This window comes from Aspergillus eucalypticola, assembly GCF_003184535.1.
Source record: "Aspergillus eucalypticola CBS 122712 chromosome Unknown BO83scaffold_21, whole genome shotgun sequence".
Taxonomy (NCBI): Eukaryota; Fungi; Ascomycota; class Eurotiomycetes; order Eurotiales; family Aspergillaceae; genus Aspergillus; species Aspergillus eucalypticola.
This window is the reverse complement of record NW_020290295.1, coordinates 292,305-309,826: the sequence shown is the minus strand read 5'-3', so window position 1 is coordinate 309,826 and position 17,522 is coordinate 292,305. Positions and strand designations below refer to the sequence as shown.

General features: G+C 50.2%; 6 protein-coding genes across 6 annotated transcripts; 2 read left to right on the top strand and 4 right to left on the bottom strand.

The window, feature by feature from the left end:
- Positions 1-509: 509 nt before the first annotated feature.
- On the top strand, positions 510-3,407 carry BO83DRAFT_94827 (uncharacterized protein). Its single transcript, XM_025537734.1, has 2 exons — positions 510-512; positions 574-3,407. Exon 2 carries the CDS (start codon positions 698-700, stop codon positions 3,320-3,322), a length of 2,625 nt encoding a protein of 874 aa, XP_025385699.1. The 5' UTR covers positions 510-512; positions 574-697; the 3' UTR covers positions 3,323-3,407.
- Positions 3,408-4,301: 894 nt separating this feature from the next.
- On the bottom strand, positions 4,302-5,800 carry BO83DRAFT_380420 (ATP phosphoribosyltransferase). Its single transcript, XM_025531750.1, has 5 exons — positions 5,718-5,800; positions 5,590-5,624; positions 4,978-5,475; positions 4,777-4,914; positions 4,302-4,708 (listed from the first exon to the last, which is right to left on the bottom strand). Exons 1-5 carry the CDS (start codon positions 5,732-5,734, stop codon positions 4,473-4,475), a joined length of 924 nt encoding a protein of 307 aa, XP_025385698.1. The 5' UTR covers positions 5,735-5,800; the 3' UTR covers positions 4,302-4,472.
- A 410-nt stretch (positions 5,801-6,210) lies between these two features.
- On the top strand, positions 6,211-7,311 carry BO83DRAFT_380418 (40S ribosomal protein eS28). Its single transcript, XM_025531749.1, has 3 exons — positions 6,211-6,370; positions 6,510-6,593; positions 7,000-7,311. Exons 1-3 carry the CDS (start codon positions 6,310-6,312, stop codon positions 7,059-7,061), a joined length of 207 nt encoding a protein of 68 aa, XP_025385697.1. The 5' UTR covers positions 6,211-6,309; the 3' UTR covers positions 7,062-7,311.
- Positions 7,312-7,791: 480 nt separating this feature from the next.
- msh3 (mismatch repair protein MSH3) lies at positions 7,792-11,554 on the bottom strand. The gene is made up of 3 exons (XM_025536168.1): positions 10,553-11,554; positions 9,376-10,472; positions 7,792-9,318 (listed from the first exon to the last, which is right to left on the bottom strand). Exons 1-3 carry the CDS (start codon positions 11,334-11,336, stop codon positions 7,843-7,845), a joined length of 3,357 nt encoding a protein of 1,118 aa, XP_025385696.1. The 5' UTR covers positions 11,337-11,554; the 3' UTR covers positions 7,792-7,842.
- Positions 11,555-12,048: 494 nt separating this feature from the next.
- BO83DRAFT_419076 (uncharacterized protein) lies at positions 12,049-13,871 on the bottom strand (the record flags this gene model as incomplete). The annotated part of the gene is made up of 2 exons (XM_025534858.1): positions 12,049-12,693; positions 12,774-13,871. The coding sequence occupies 2 exons, from the start codon at positions 13,869-13,871 to the stop codon at positions 12,049-12,051; spliced, it is 1,743 nt and encodes a 580-aa protein (XP_025385695.1).
- Positions 13,872-14,845: 974 nt separating this feature from the next.
- Positions 14,846-16,764, bottom strand: BO83DRAFT_439351 (Rab geranylgeranyltransferase subunit beta BET2). The gene is made up of 4 exons (XM_025536167.1): positions 16,212-16,764; positions 15,404-16,141; positions 15,226-15,350; positions 14,846-15,169 (listed from the first exon to the last, which is right to left on the bottom strand). The coding sequence occupies exons 1-4, from the start codon at positions 16,308-16,310 to the stop codon at positions 15,127-15,129; spliced, it is 1,005 nt and encodes a 334-aa protein (XP_025385694.1). The 5' UTR covers positions 16,311-16,764; the 3' UTR covers positions 14,846-15,126.
- Positions 16,765-17,522: the final 758 nt, after the last annotated feature.

Below are 17,522 nucleotides of genomic sequence, written 5' to 3'. Positions count from 1 at the left end.
ACTTAACCTCCAGCCAAGCATCCCACTAACGCTCAGCTATGCTGAACTATCCGGCACTATCCATGGTCGGATCCCAAGATTAACCCCGTCGCGCGAGTACAGCCTTTCCTAGTTCCTCCTACACTATTGCTTGCAAGCTGGAAATAATCGCCGCGACTGACAGGAAGCTTCTTCCGGAACGCCCGGAGGCTGTGCGGTGGAACCTCTCTTTTCTCTGACTTTTTTTGGCCCTCTTGCTTAGTTTTTCCGTTTTTCTCCTCCCCTGCTCGTCATGGTTTATAATCTCTTTTGCTTTTCTCCCTTCCTTCGACGGTACCTGTCCATTTCTTTTATTATTATCTTGTGTTCCGTCCACGCTCTCTCGCGTCCCCATTATTGCCATGACTCCATGCGTTTGATTTGCTGATCGCCTCCAGCACGCTCCAGTCTCGCCCCCTATGGAGCCACCCTAACGCGAATACGAATGCTCCATCGCAGTCATTCAAACCGTTAGTTTAGTGCGCTACTCCATAGTAACCCATCCATCTATCCACTCTGACATGTGATGGATCCTAATTGAACTGCCCTCTCTAGTCTGTCTCAGCCTTTCTCTTCCCATCTATTCTTATCTTCCCTCATCACTCGATTTTTAAAACTCTCTCCCTGCATGGGTCATACATAATCTCCCCTCTTTCTCCCCTCTCCGCCCACCTTAACCATGGCGATTCCTGCACATCCGGCGGGGACCAATGGTCAGGTCCCCGTCATTGCACACTCCTCGCCAGCTGCGGAGCACTCACCCACCTTCACCGTCAATTCGAGTTCTGACAGCGAGGATCCGAATCTCCCGGACGCCGTCCGCGAAGATGAAGCCAATGAAGTCGTCGGAGTTAGCATGAGTCGCGCCCAGAGCCGTATGAAGGCGCGCCTCACGCCTGCGGAAGAGAAAACCCGTATGATGGAACGGCAAAGTAGCTACTTCGACACAATCCCGGATACGCCGGAACCGGAGGGTCTTTTTGCATCTGAAATCACCGACGAACCAGAAGCTTTGCCTGAAGAACCGGCTGCTAAGCCGGGTGATGCTCAAGCCTCTTCAGCGGACTTGGCGGCGCCACAGCGTGACAGCGCCCGGGGATCCAAAGACGGTCAGCGAACCAGCTTCACCCGTTCGATCTTGAAATCCGGATTGCCCCTTCGACCCAGGGCATGGTCCGGCGACTCCTTGACCAATATACGCCTGAAGAAGTTCTTGCCAGATCTATTGACTAAACGGTCATCGCTTTCCTTCCGACCCGGATCGTCATCGCAAGTCCGGGCTCGCAGTCAGACCCTGAAGCCCGTGTCAAAGCTGGCATTGGAACAAGAAAAAGACGAATCAGCGCTGCAATCCCGGCGCAAATCGTTCTCCGATCCAGAATCTAGAGATAGTCCCGAGGAGCAAGTATCTGAACTCGATCCTCTCGGGGGCGCCACGACTGCTAGACACTCTTATGCGCGAAGGCCCAGCACAACAGGCCGCCCCCCTTCTCTTCTACGGAGATCATCTTCAGACCAGTCTTTATACCTGAGAGCTTCGTCAACCGCATCGTCTCTCGAACAGCGTCCCCGTTATGAGCATATCCATTCGCAAGTCAACAGCCGGTTCAAGGCGATCAAGGACAGCCTTCAGGATTCCAGCAGCCGGCTACTTAGTATGCCCACGCTGCACCTGCAAGACTTTCGAAGTGATTGGGGCTATAAGCCTTTTTTGTCTGATGTCACTCATCGCAGGGGCCACACCTACGCCACGCCAGAGCAGCCGCCCTCTCCTCGGGAGATGCCGGGTGATGACTCGATTCCCCCTCGGGCCCGTTCTCCGCGGACCAGTATTAGTGCACAGTACCCCAATTTGACCGAGGCCATGGCCGAAATGACCGGTGATGTCGTTATTCTGGGAGGCTATCGGGGCTCAGTCTTGCGGTCCGCCAAACCGCCGCAACGCCAACTGTGGGTTCCGATGAAAGTCGGCCTGAATCTTCGCAAGGTGGATCTGGAGGTTGGCTTAAACCCGGAAGATGAGGAACGCATGGAAGAAACCATCATTCCGTCCGGCGTGTTGTCCCATGTTGGCCCAGTCGATATCTGCCGCCGGCTGATGAAACGCCTTAAAAAATGCCCGAACGCCGTCAACGGGGATCTCCGCGTCCACGATTATGGCTACGACTGGCGGTTGAGTCCGCATTTGCTCGCTAAGCGACTAGTCAAGTTTCTAGAGGGCTTGCCCTGTAACGCCCCAGACGTTCCCCGCGAAAAGCGCGGGGCCTATGTTATCGCCCACAGTTTGGGCGGCCTCATCACACGGCATGCCGTCAACCAGCGACCGGATCTCTTCGCAGGAGTCCTCTATGCGGGCGTCCCGCAGCACTGTGTCAACATCTTGGGCCCTCTCCGTAATGGAGATGATGTGCTGCTTAGTTCTCGCGTCCTTACAGCTCAGGTGAACTTCACCTTCCGTACCAGCTTCGCCCTCCTTCCCGAGGACGGACACTGCTTCATTAACAAGCGCACGAAGGAAGAGTACCGTGTGGACTTTTTCTCGGCTCAGGCGTGGGACGACTACCGGCTCTCTCCTTGTATCAATCCGGCTCTTCCACTTCCAACCAGCAGAGGCTTCAAGGACAACCTGCCACTTCTCGGGAAGCGCATCTCCACTGTCCTAGGCAGCAAGGATAGTCTATCCTCGACGGATGATGCCAATGGCGAGCAGGCATCACACAATCACACCCAGAACCCTAATGAAACAGCAAACCCCTCCAATGAGTCCACCGGAAAATCTGCACCGGTCTCTGCCCCGAACCTGGAGAGCGCGGTAGGACCAACCCCCAATTTCAAGGGCTCAGCCAATACCAAGGCTACCACAACCACGACCATACCCCGTGCAACAGCCGTGACCTATCTAGAGCGCACTCTCGCAGAGGTCCTTCGGTTCAAGCAAGAGCTTGCATTCAACTCCTCGCATCAGTCTCAAAACAAATATCCACCCTTTGCCGTGCTATACGGCAAGTCCGTGCCCACCGTCTACGGAGCCCGCGTCGAATCGCGCGAGCGCATCCCATATCAAGACGCCTACGACGATCTGGCGTTCGCCGCCGGCGACGGCGTCTGTCTTGCCTCCGCGGCCATGCTGCCGCCAGGATACCGGATCATCAAGGGTGGTCTGGTAAAGAGCGACCGTGGACACGTCGGACTTCTAGGTGACCTAGAAGGCGTGGGTCAGTGTCTTCTGGCGTTAGTCAGAGGCCGACAAGAGGGTGTTGGACTGGGAGGTGAATCTTCCCAGCAACAGTCATCTCCATCATGATTCATCATCCTCAAACCCTCTCTCTTCTCTCTCCCCTCCCAACAAGACAACATGCATACATACATATGGTCACTGTTATTCCCGCCTATGCATACTAGAAACGATACCCCTATCATTATAAATATTGTTCGCACTGCATTATCCTGTTTATGACGACTATGAAATGAATAATGAAACAATATTCATATGGTATATACAAACAGTGTATTGATATGTCGATTGGTTTGATGCTGGAACAGCATCCCACTTATCATCACCATGTTCATACAATTTTCATGACTAGATTTAGTCTGTATATTATATCATCGACAATTCAAAGAGTTGTTCACGGCTGTCTTCTTTGCTATAGATACGATGATCCTTTCAATTATACTCTCTTCGAATATAATGACTACTACGTAGTATTAATAATATAGATCGCCGGTCCACAGTTAGTAGTACTATGAGCATATGATAAGTAGATAGTAACATGCGGCCCTAAGAATGTTTTGAATACCATTAGCAACTAATCTGTGGGTGATATCCAGCGCATAAAGACAGTGAATTACTTCATGGAGATACTACTAGTAGCAAGTAACATTGAACTTTAGCACATCGCTAACTGCCAGTCCCAAGAGAGGTATGCAGGTATGCCAATCAATACTATGTTCATCCTTGATAGTAATTGAGGATTAGTAGTATGGATCCTCGGGATCCTGCAGGATGAATGTGCGGGGTCTGAGTTTATCTGATAGGTTCTATTCTTCTTCTTCTTCTTCTTCTTCTTCTTCTTCTTCTTCTTCTTCTTCTTCTTCTTCTTCTTCTTCTTCTTTCTTCTTTCTTCTTTCTCAGTTTACCATCCAATCTCAAGGTCATCTACTACCAACCTACCCTTTCATACGATCACATCAATAGATAACTATATCCCCACACTGATTATACATCACACCCCTGGAAAAAGAAAGACATCAACTCTGATCAATGAACCGTATCTCATGAACTCGATTATACCCGTGTGTCTAACCATCTAGAATGCCGATAATATTTTGATCATAAGAAAAGAAAAAAAAAAAAATATAATGCGAAAGAAGAGAAGAAGCGCGCCCTATACATGACAAGAAGAGAAGAAGAAAAAAATAAAATATAGCAAGATAACATTTTCGGCTTCACGTTAACCCGTTCTCGAGTTGGCGATGTTCAGGACCAGAATATCCGTTGCGCCAACCTTGGTCAGGTCGTCCATGACCGTCGCGATCTTCTTCTTCTCGACCATCGAGCTTACAGCAACCCAACCGTCTTCTTCCAGGGCGGTCACTGTGGGTGCGCGCTTGCCGGGGGTGATCTTGGAGGCGGTGGCCAGTTCTCCGCGGGGGATGTTGTACTGGCACAGGACGTATTTTTGGGCGGCTGCAGAGAAGAGATGAGTCAATGGCGCGGATCGGGTAGTATAAAGAAAGAAGATGGTAGGAACTTACTGATGACACCGCGGATACGGGAAGCGATCAGGTCAACCAGAGGGTTCTGGGTCTTCTTGGACTTGACCAGGACGGAGATAGTCTCGATGACGGTGTCAATGGCCTTGAGACCAGCGGCCTTCATGGTCTCACCGGACTCTATGGGCTTGGTTAGTTGCTGAATGGCATGGTAATGCTGAGAATGAGGATAATTGATCATACCAACAAGATCGACGATGCCGTCAGCAACGCCCAGAGCGCAAGCAGCCTCAACACTGCCGCCGACGTACTTGATCTTAGTGCTGAGCTCGCTCTTGTCAGCATCGCTCTTGCCCTCGAGCTTGGCAAAGAACGCTTCAGTGAGGGCAGTGAAGCTGGTGACGATGTTCCGACCAATCAGCTGCTTGGCCTCGGTGATGTCGCCCTTCTCCGGGACCTGCACCTGGAGCTTGCAGCCGCCGAAGCCAAGGTCCATGACCTCCTCCACGTTGGAGACTTCGCCGCGGGGCAGCAGCGCATCGTGTTCGGCGATCTGGTCGCGACCGGTGATACCGAGATCAACACGGCCTTCACCGACGAAGGTGGGGATATCTGCCGCGGGAAGGAAGATGAGGGCGATGGGGAGGTTCTTGACCAGAGCGATGTCCAGGCGGGTTTCGCGACGGAACTGGATGTCGCAGCCGGCCAGGAGGTCCAGCGTAGCTTGTTGGAGACGACCCTCTGTTCATGGCAAGACAGGCGTTAGTCCGGTGCTTGGTTTAGGGGCCATTGGTGGGTTGGACAATTTGGGGGTGCTTTTGCGGTCAGGGAGAGTGAGTCATGGCGGGAACTTGCTTTTAGGGACAGCGAAGAGCAGTCTTCCTTCGAGGCTGTAGGGGATATGTTAGTAATTATATATGTATATAGTGAATAGCATGCTGCGATCATGGGGTTCAATGCTTGCTACGGGGCAATTGACTCACTGGTTGACGAGATCCATACTGACGATCAACGGCGCGGGGTAAACCGGCAAGCAATTGGAGATGACAGGGAAGAAAAGAAAGGGAGCAATTGAAGAATCAGAGATAGATCCAAGATCCAAGGGACTGTCGAATATCCTAAAAAGGGTATTGCGAACAGAAAAACAAGAGTTAAGCAGAGATCAGAGGGAGGGAGAGGAAGAGGGGGGGAATAAGCAGCGTAGCGGAAGAGGAAGAAGATGCCGCAGAAAAGAGTCTGAAATCCCGTCATCGGAGGGGCCCGCATTTCACGGATACCTCAGGCCAGCAAAGATTCAAGGTTACCTTGCTGCCTGACATATCTGCCTCATATATCAGGCTTTAAGAGGAGTCGATTACCTCATCACCGGCCTGACATTCCAGCCTTAGTTTACTGCCTGACGGCTCAGGCCACATTAGCCCTGAGCCCTCGCCTTTAGCCCAAAACAGAAACCCAACCCACACAAGCCGCAAATCCCTCGATTTTCACGAACGGCTTCAACTTCTGCCAACCCCCCCAAAACGCCATCTTCACGCATCCCGTCAGTCCTTCGCTGTCGTCAAGCCCAACTCCAAGATGGATTCCGCCAAGCAGCCCGCTAAGCTCGTCAAGGTCACCCGTGTCCTCGGCCGTACCGGTACGTCGTGAATTTCTCAATTTATCGAATTTCGATGCCTTTCGCCTGGGATATATACAAATCGCGGAGTTTCCGCGACCGCGTGTGGATGGCACCTTTGGTCTGAGAGAAAATTCTAACGAGCATTTCACTTTTATAGGATCCCGTGGTGGTGTCACCCAGGTCCGCGTCGAGTTCATGGACGACACTTCCCGCAGCATCATCCGTAACGTCAAGGGCCCAGGTATGCGATTTCTCCGCTGATTACAATTGATGATAAACATTTCCTACGGCTATGGTGGTGGCGCTGGTTGGACCGAATCGAATCATTTCCCCAACGAAGAAAAGAAGAATCCCGCGAGAAGAATGGCAAAGAGTGAAAGAATATGTGCGCACGCATCGGAAGTCAACAACACCCACGATTCTATCAGCGAACAGTACGAATCTCCGAACCCAACACAACGCACGCAGGAACTGAAGAGGGGGAAATAGAGGGACAAGCAGTATCGCGGGATAATCTCAACTCCACGGGGAAATATCGCATTCAGTCCATCCAGCCAACCAACCAAATAACCAGTCGCTCCATCATCTCTAAACCCAACCCATATATGGCACACCAAGCTAACCAAGCCCCTCTTCGTCGGAAACAGTCAAGGTCGACGACATCCTCTGCCTGCTCGAGTCCGAACGCGAGGCCCGCCGTCTCCGTTAATTTCCTTTACCAACAACTCCGAGTTTTCGTCAACATCTTTTTCCCTCTCGAGGCTATGTACCCTTGCTTGCGTTGGAAATGATTATTCTGGGAGGTCTGGTCGGGAAGGCAAAAAAAGAACTATCTTAACTTATGGGCTGATGCGGCATCCGGGTTGTTATGGCTTCGTTTGAGAAAAAAAATTCTTTTGTTGTTTTTCTTCTTCTTATCATTCCTGTGTGTCCAGACTCATATTTCCTACTACTGGGCTTCATATAGAGCGAAAGTGAGAGAGAAACAAGAGAGAAAAAAAAAACGAGGCTATCAACCTGAGATACAAAAAACGAAGGAAAAAAATTTGAAATCCCCACGGGCGCGAGGTGATCTTCTATTCATCAAGTCTCTGTCTAGATTACCCCCTTATTTCTTCTTAATTTTTCTTCCCTCGTGTTGTATGCACGATGCACTTCGAATCGGATGGACCTTTGTGTGTGAACTTGCTCAGGTTGGGATCTTAGGTGGTATTAGAGGAATAAGGTCTGCGGGGACATTATACCTTATGTCGGTCTCTCGTGAGTGAGTCCTGGCTTACGATTCATGTCCATTCTGCCTGTTACCCATCGTAGATATCACTGCCCTACATGTAGAAGATGAATGAAACAGCGTTGTGGAGACCCCGCTAATCACGAGTCATTTGAATGTTTCTCATAAATCTATGTCTAAAGCCTAACGCTTTTGATCATGCAACGTCGCCAATACGCTCATCTCGATAGAAAGCAATAACAACACATCAATATGCTTATTACAGCTGCTCGGCGCTGCTGATGAGGCGCTCAATCATGTTTCCATCCTTGGTGCCTTCCATGACCTCTCCGACGGCCGTCACAAGACCAGCCAGTTTCCGCCGGCGGATTTTCTCCTCCAATTCTTTACTCTTCTGCCGGGCTTGATCCAGCAATGGCCCTGGCAGGTTTGCTAACCGCGCGACGTTCAGCCCGTAACTGCGGTGTGCCACGCCCTCACCTACTTCGTAGAGGAATGTGATCTCTTCGTCTGTTCCGGTACCTGATTCGGTAAACCGCATGTGCACGTTGCGTAGTTCGTGGTCTGCAAAGGTATGGACCATTGAAGAGAGGTGTTGATAATGGGTGATGAAGAGCGTAAGGCTTCGGATCGACCGTACCATGTAGTCAAGGACAGCTTGTGCGATTGCAACGCCATCATGCGTGGACGTGCCCCGGCCCAGTTCATCTAGAATGACAAGTGATCGTGGAGTCGCTTGCTTGAGGATGTCTGCAGTCTCGGAAAGCTCGACCATGAAGGTAGACTCGCCAGCTAGCATGTTGTCGAAAGCACCCATGCGTGTGAATACAGCGTCCAACATACCAAGCTTGGCCGACTGCGCGGGAACATAAGAACCTATTTGCCCCATGATGGCGATGAGCGCTACTTGTCGTACATAACTGGACTTTCCGCCCATGTTGGGTCCGGTGACCAGAAGAGCGCGTGTCTTGTCGCTGTCCAAGTCGATGTCGTTTGGCACATAACTGTCCAACAGTAACTGCTCGACCATGGGGTGACGTCCCTGGTCCACTTGGATGCACGTATGGTCCGTATATTCGGGCTTCACGTAACCCGGTTGACTAGCTATAGTCGCCAGAGCTATCAAGCAGTCAAGCGTGGCCAATGCCTGCACACTATCCCGGAAGGGCTGGTATTTAGTTGCTATATCAGCGAGAAGGGATATGAACGCCTTGTCACACGCCGCGGCCAACGCTTCTTTGTGCTGGTCACGCTGTCGCATGAGCTGAATGACTTCCGGCGTATGAAACCTTGATACTTTCTTGGTGCCGCTCACTTTCACCCATGATGCCGGCACACGTTTAATGGAAGCCGAGCTGTTCTCGACTTCAATTAAATAATCAATCCCCGCAACAGACTTGTATTCGACCGTCTTCTTCCCGAGCTTCTGGCCAGCAACAGAGCGATGCTCCTCTAGCTCGTGTTCAACACTTGCAATACCGAGCTTTTGGTCACTGATATCTTCTGTCTCTTCGGTTTCGCGAAAGAAGGTATACTTATCATCACTCTTCGCAGCATGCATATTAATCTTGTCAAGAAAAGCTATAACGTCTTCCAGGATCGTCGGGAGACAAGTGATCGCTTCATTAATGGCAGCAGACGCAAAACCGGTATCCGCAGGTGATTTCACGTCAGAGAATTCTTGCGCAATCATTTGCATCGTCTGCAAAACGGTGAGGAGTTCCGGTCGAGTACACTGGTTGTCTTGTTAGTCTTTATTCAGGTGATAAAAAGGTAGAGACGAAGAACTAACCTTGCCGTAATAGATCCGGATCAAGCTCTTTTCCAAGTCGCTCTTAACCTTTCCAAGCAACCCCTTGAGCCGCTCTACCATTACCGTCTTTTCTGGATTTTTCAGCTCTTCAACGGCGTTCACCCTCTCTTCCAGCCTCGACTTATCCAGCAGAGGACGTCCTACCCATTTCCGGAGCATGCGCTGTCCAAATCGCGTTTGTGTCCGATCAAGCGTCCAGAAGAGACTGCCCTTAGTCGTATGGTCCGTTTGATTTTGGTAGATCTCGAGGCTCATCAGAGTGTTCCCATTCAGAAGCATGTGTGATCTGGAAGAAAAGTGTTGGAAGTATTTGGTCAACTCGAAAACATATTCCAAGCCGTATTCTTTCATGTGCTCAATCATGGACGAAAGGCAAATAGTCACTTGTTCTGGTAGATTGAGCACCTTCTGAAGTAGGCTACTCGCCTGTGCATCATCTGCGGCACTGGCCGTCTTCATCTTTCCTGCATAAAAGCTGGAGACATGGCTGTGTGACTCCGCGGCGGCAGTCTTCGACTTAGGCACTCTTTCCACGCGGGTCTTGTCCCCGAAGACGTTCAACTTGCTGCCGGAGAGATGCTGGACGAGCTTTTCCGTAGCCTTGGAAAGCTCGCCAACAATCAAAAGCTCGCAGGGTGCAATATGCAGCAACCTCGTTTCGATTTCACTCCTCATGAACCCGTCTTCGAAGTCGTCATAAACAATATCTCCTGTAGCCGGCTGGACAGCAACAATTCCCACTTGAACCTTCTCATCATTGCCCCAGCCCTTTGCATTTGTCTCGGTAATGCACAGCAAGTAGCCGGTTGCTGGTGAGGCGCCACCAGATGCTGCAGGCATAGGCCCTTCTAAGCCTTCCGCATCGTCAATATAGGTACCCTTGGTGTACAAGTTTGTGAGTTTGCGCACGAAAGGCGCATTGCGGTTATCGCCCGCTGCTTTCAGAGCAGCAGTCTCGATTTGTCTCACCACGCCGACCTTATGACCTGCGGCAACGAGGCGCTTTACATGAACGTGTAATCTGTGAACCGGTATGCTAGCGGAGGCGAAACGATCGAGGTGTGCTTCAGAAGGATCTGGAATCGACAAGACCTACGTTAGGCACGATTCACTAATGAAGTAGGAGATGGAAAGGAGGCGACAGAACCATACTCACGTTCGTCAAATCTTAGTTTTCCAGGGATACAGACTATAGACAACTCCTTTGCGGCGACCCTCGCATCTTCACCAAAGAATCGGAACTTGTAGCCGACTTCAACTACTAGGACAGTATCCATATGCTTGCGCTTGATGTCGATGACCTGCTTCTCCATTGGAGTGAGCTTGCTTCCACCTTTCTTTGCAGCAGCTTTGCCCTTGGCAGGAGGAGGTGGTGCTGCTTCCTCCTCATCTTCAGCCTCAGCCCCCTCCTCGGGTGTAGCTTCGCTGATAGCATTTCTACCAATGCCAATGAGACAGTCCGCACCACCCAATTTCCGAACGAACTTCTGGTGTAACGCTTCTCTCTCCTTCTGTCTTTGTCTAGCCTCAAGTTCACCTGCCGCCTGCGGCACTTCCGCTGCAGTGTTCACCGCAGGTGAGCTGCTGAATTTGAATATCTCAGTCCTCTGGCTACTAGTCAACGCCGGTGGTCGCTCTGTAGTGGATGTTGACTTCGGAACCTCTTCTTTGCTTGTGGGGTGAAGGCCGTTTGTTCTAGCTCTTTTAGGGGCCGGTGCCACTATGTCATCCTCCTCATCATCGGTCAGGGCGGTATCTTTCTTTGGCGCTCGTTCCTTATTGTCCGCTTCCTCGGGGGTTGTGGCTGGGTTTTTCTCTTCAACGACATTGACTGGAGCAGGTTGAGCTGTTTGTGGTTTCTTCGTGAAGAAGCTCGCGAGGGTTGACTGCTTCCGCTTCACTCCCGGTGACGAAGAAGTCTGTGATGAGGGAAGAGGCATTTTCTCTTTGTGATCGAAACCACTGACAGTCGCCGAGGCAAATGATCTTAGCAACACCGAGGGGAAAGGATTCGCGGTGGCGGTAGCGCCTACTGGTCGCGCCCTAGAGTCCGATAACAACCTAGGACCTCAGTATTCATATGTCAGACATCAATCAAATCGCATCAAACGGTATCCGGAGCCAAATTATTCGCCTTAGCGTCAAATGAGTATCCGCGGGTCGGGGACCTTGACGCGTGGAGGAGCTCCGTCACGCCCGTCACGCGTAGTTCCCTTAATTGCACTTGAAGATGATATAATCTTTATGCCTGAGGCAGAATCGACCACTGAACTACTTCGAGGCATCGAGACTTCTTTCTAGACGGAGTATACACTTTCTCTCTCCTCGTTCCCCTGTCTTTCTCTTGGTGTAAGCATGATGTTGTTGGAGTTATTATACATTATAACATACTAGTATACAGTGTCAAGGGGCGTCGTCTGACAGTCAATGTATAGCGGCTACCATTGAGTTTGACCTCCATGCAGTACTCACCCTCCAAGTATTCATACCACGTAACGGGAGTGCTTGTATATTAGACAATCCTAAGAAAGCTACAAAGCCATGTCATTTTTGGTTCCGAAGTCGACTAAGATTGTGCAAGGGCCATATGAAGATATAGTTCGACCCGCAGAAACCGAACTCAACTCAGGCCACACAGGCGAGGACCAGAACTTAGAACGAGCTCCCGTCCAGGTAAAGTCGGCCAAACTCGCTTTCATCAACTTCTGAAATTGTTGACTCGGGTGAGCCAAGCTGTGGTTCACACTGGTTGTTCGATCTAAGTTCTGGTTTTGGAGTATACACTGGACCATCGTCAGCGGGCAACCCAGAGAGTGAAAGGGCCAAAGGGTTGAACGAGTATCCAGTGGGGCTTTCCTGGTTATTGAACGATCTGAAGCCGACAGGTCGAGAATCTCCAAAGAAGTACTGCGGTGGGTAACAGATTCCGCTGGTCAAATGCTCCGTGAGGGAAGGGGATTGCCAGTCCATTAGAGGGTCAATGCGGCCACGAACATCCAGGAGGGGTTCGATGTTCTCCTTGTCCATGGTCAAATCATGCGCTCTTCCAGCCACTGAAGGATATCGGTCACCAGGTGATAGTGGATAAGCATCATGATGAAGTGTGAAATCCTTGAGGAGGTATAGAGGATGAGAGGGAGCCGATGCCACAGCATGAGTTCCATCATCGCCATGATTATGATCCGTAGAACCAGCATTACACTGACTTGGTCTATCATGAAAGACGGTAAATCCAGTGCGAGGTTTTAGCTTTGTCCCATTGAAGGATAATTCAAATTCGTCCATGTCATCCCGCGACTGCCATATTGAAGCAGCCGCTGAGGACCTAGGGATCCCTTGGGGATTTGTGTATCTCTTCCTCTTGTATCTCTATCCACCAGTTTCTCAATGCGTTTGGTAGTCCTTCTGGTTCGTTTCCTACTTTGCCCACGTTGGATGTTAGGATCAACTTGAGAGAGGACCCTTTTGGGGCGATTTAATCGACGTTTGGGAATGGGCGTCTCCCCTTTGAGGGGGCTGCTGTCCTCAAAATTACCTGAGATCACACGCTGCTTCCGTAAAATTCCGGTAGGGGAAAAGACAAGCTCTGTGGGCTCCACACAAAGGGACGTCTTTTCCATGAGCTTCAAGATGCTTTCGTCCTTCTTCTGATTTCGTCTGCGTCTCATTTGTTCGGTAGCCGAGTCAAATATATCCATACCAGGCCACAGCACACCCTTCAGTCTGGCTATCTCATCTGCTCTTTCCTTTTCCATCTCATTCATGGTGCGAAAATAAATGCTGTCAGTTTCATTATCGTCGACAAATGGATCGCAGCTGTATTGGTCGGATGGCTGAGGAGCCACGTCTGCTTCGTTGTCCGATGCCTTTGCCCAGTACAATGCGGTTTGCACTGGGATGTCCTCGTCCTCCACCCTTTGCAGTGGCTCTTGTTTCCAGGGGCTGCATAGAGCCTGTGATGTCTTTGTCGGTGAGGTTACTGGAGCTAGCGAGTGGTCTTCCAGTCCAGGGTAAGTATGCGTGAGATTATAAGACGGGTCACTAGAAGCGGCATTGGCTGAAGAGTATGGCGTGCTCGCATTCTCAGTCTCAGGTTCCGCAATGACATACGAACGAGAGAGACGCGGGTCCAGATAATCAGGCAGTGGGTTCTGGAATGAAGGACTTGCAGTATATACTGGCACTGTAGCATTATCAGTCTCGCTCTCCGTATATGACTTCTCGTGTATCTTTTTCTTGCGGGCTTCTTTCGAGGACATCCGATCCGAAAGCAACTTGGCCAAGTTGTTTCTCTTATACCATCTGTCATATTCATGTAGCAAGGCTACTGCTTGTTGCTCTTGATGACTGCGTACTTGAAGTTTAAAATAATGGGACAAGTGGGCCTTTGACGAGATATGGGTCAGCAAGTGCGATACATCGCTGAAAGTGGGCCGCTTGGGGCAGATATTGCACAAAAGTGCAGCTGCATCCATTTCGGAAAGTGGTGTAATAGGGACCGGCTCCTGATTTTGGAAAAGATATCGAAGGAAACAACAAGGAGAAGTTTCTATCAACAACAGATGTGATAAGCCGGCCTCGGAAGGAAAGAATGAGAAGCTCTAGAAGAAAAGGCGTTACAGGAAGATGGGGGCCCTACCCGGCTGACTTTCTCACTGTTATATTTCACAATTAGAGAAAGAGCTACCAAGACCAGCTTTCTCCAGGCAGGCAGGTATCAATACAGACAGGGTAGCAAATACAGTAGGCCAATCGATTGATCATAATTGACACTCATACTTACCAATTGCAAGACCTCTATTTGGGGGATCTCAATGGGCGACGCCAATACAAAATAAATGCAATACGTTGTAGTATTCACTACAGTAGTTTCGTTTATGTGGGTAGGTGAGAACACAATACTTCAGCATAGACAAGGGAAACGTATCTATGTATGATACACAGTCCGATTATCAATCACACAATTCATCATTTCGGTGCAACTAGTGTGAGAGGCATTACCGTAAGCCAATTTCACACCCTATCTATATTCTATAAACTAGAACGTCTGAAGACTGGATTACCAGATGAGCCAACAACTACTAAGTTACTAGTAGTAGAGTGTTAGTACCGTTTGTCGAACTACTATACACTACCACTAAGTACTGACACTATATATATATATCTTGGTCGTTCTGGGAGCCCGAGCTTTACTACTGGGATTTTTGAAAGCGTGTGTTCTGATCCGTATAATCAACTAGCAGCAAGGAAAAGACCACAAATCGACCAACGTCGTAGTAAAGATAAGCGTTTGTTACATGGCTAGTAAATGTTATGATGGCCATGGCCTTTTTGCGGTTGCAGACGAAACGGACGGCATGCGTTTAGCATCTGGCATTCTAAAGAAGCATTGGCTGAGTTATGGCTACGATGCAGACACTAATCACTTCGAAACTTTATCAATCAACTCCAAGGATACAACAAATTTCATTCATCTTCCAGGTTGATTAATTAGCTACTGTATATCTTGACTATAATTACGGTTCATGTGCCACTGTGTCTTAACAGCCTTTCCGTAAGGCTATTGTGAGGGGGTATGAAGCGGAAATAAGTCACAGTGCCAATCACTCTTCTCCTGCCTTGTATCCCATAATCCATGGAGAAAAAGAAGAACGGGTTATTAGATTGCAGGAGGTGAGGCCTACGTCAAGAAAAAGTACTCAAGAGGTGATGTCATCATACAGCCAAAGATTACCGTTGCAGATATTTCTGTGTAATTGCCTTCGGCATACAACTAAACGAAAAAATTAGCTATCCGCACTAATGCGTTGCGCAGGTTGCATAACTCACTAGACTGGATCTACTTCTTGGATGCCATTGAACTTCAACAGACTCAAACCAGCGATGGCAAAATGGGTGTGAAACACATCAACCATGCTGCCTGGTCTGTCTCCGATGCCCCCAGCCTCCGAATCCTGAACTGCGTCAGTGCCATGCCGGTAATGCCATGGCGAAAGGGATAACATACCTGACAGCGCAAGATGAAAGCAGAGAGCTTGCCACCATCGATCCAGTGGAGTTTGTCGATCATAGCCAAGCTCGCACCAACCCACCAGCTATAGCATGCATCGGGCAGTTTCTCGGGCCTTCCGTTCAGACCACCATTTTCAACCTGTCTTTCGCTGAGCCAGCCCCCAAGACGGTCCTTGTTTACCAAGTCCAGTCGTCCGGCGATTGCCAGAGCTCCTACGCAAGTGAAGATTTGACCGGCATGTGACTCAGCTCCAGGTTGGATGCCATAGCCACCGTCTAAGTTCTCACACTGCTGGACATAGGAAATGGCCTTGGGTACATCAACTGTGTGAAGAAGCCCGAGAAGGGAGAGTGCATTGAACGCGCCATACAGAAAGCGTGTATCTCTCTCACCCCATTCATCACCCATGAAAGCGCCAGTGTCTTTGTCCTGTAGCCCTGCGATGAACGAGCCAACCTTCTCTTTTCCTCCTAGACCGCGCTTCTCCAGCTCATCCACCGCGTCTAGGGTTACGAGAATTTGCACTGCCGACACTGTGTACAGCATGTGTGCATCATGGCCCGGAGCTGCTCCGAAGCCTCCATTCTCCCGTTGACACGAGAGAACGAAGTCAATGGTATCTTCACGAGGAAGGACATCGGGACGGCCAAGGAGATGTAGAGCTGTCAAGCCCCAATACACCCCATTCAGGCGAAGATGTTCTGTAAGCCAATATTCTAGCTCATCCCTCCTCTAGCATCACCTGTCAACCATCTTCCCCATCATGAAGAGAAGAACCATGGTTATAGTAAGAATGACGCACGCTGTCCAAGTTCTTGATGTAATCCACATGTCTTTCGACACTAAGGTTCAAGTTGGATTCAGTCCCAGCAGCCCTACCAGGACCCGAAACTAAGGACATTTTTGTGATCGGATTGCTGAAAGCAGTGTGATTAGTGGTTGAGCTTCGGACTAGTCAAGAGCTTCCTGCTCGCGCTAGAAAGGTAGCCTTATGCGCTGTCCCGACCAAGGCCACGAAGCTTGTGCCTGCCAACACAGGGGCGATCAAGGCGGAGAAGCAGACGCGAAGCTTTGGGGGTGGCAAACACAGGGTCGTCAAGAGAGGCAACCGCTGCACGTGTCCCCCTCACTGCAGGTGAGGTTAGTATGAGGTGTCTTGGGAGGTTAGTCGTGGACGACTTGGGAAGCTGGGAGAGGGGGGGGAAAAGCAAGCTTCGGGGAAAAAGTGTGTGTGTGGTGGAGGGCGGTTGGTGACGAGAGGGAGGGCTGACCATCACGTGATCAAGCGCCACCGGGAAAGCCGCTGGGCCAAAAAGCGGGGCCCATTGTTTCAGCCTGGCGTTTAGGGCAGGATCGCCGTCTCCCACGGACAGCGGTGTGAAACCCCTGAGCGCCAAAGACTGCTTGCCCCTGGGTCCCTGCTCGCTCTGAAATGTTCGGTGGCTGGCCCTTGTGCCGATGCCATGGAGGCCGGGCTCCCGCGTCCCACTTTGGTCTAAGTACAAAGTAAGTTGGTGGCAATGTCAATCAAATTTGTCAAATGCATGTAAGTCCAAGGTAGGCAGGTAGTATCGAAGGTTTCTACCGAGCGTAAGAGAGGATCCTTGTGTGATGATGAGCACCAGGTGCAGAACTGCAGGTATGAATGGGGAATGTGGGTTCTGTCTTCTCTACTCCGATTGTACTAGCTAGGCATAATTACGTAGTGCCGGGCTATTGACTCGGTATGGCGTAGTAGTCATATGAGTCTTTCATTGTCCCACGTGTAATTGTGCCGTCTACTAAACTAGATACTGCTATGTATATATCTTAGTAGATTATCTAGCCTCCAGGCAGAAATTGCTAAACGGGAAACGCCCAAAACGCTTTCGCATAAGTGCCATGAGGTGCAGGACCCTCAGCAGTCCACATTGATGATTAGTCCCATTTATCCTATGTCAAAAGCAGCAGATTGTCCTGGAGTCCTGAAGCGGTAGGGGGAGCACGCTACCTTTGCTAACCGGAAGGGTTGCGGTGATTTCTCCACCACTGCAACGAAGCGCTAGACCACCAGAGGTGAAAAGCCGCGTGCTCTTTGTGGTGGCAGCGTATGATGCCCCGTGGAATTACCGGA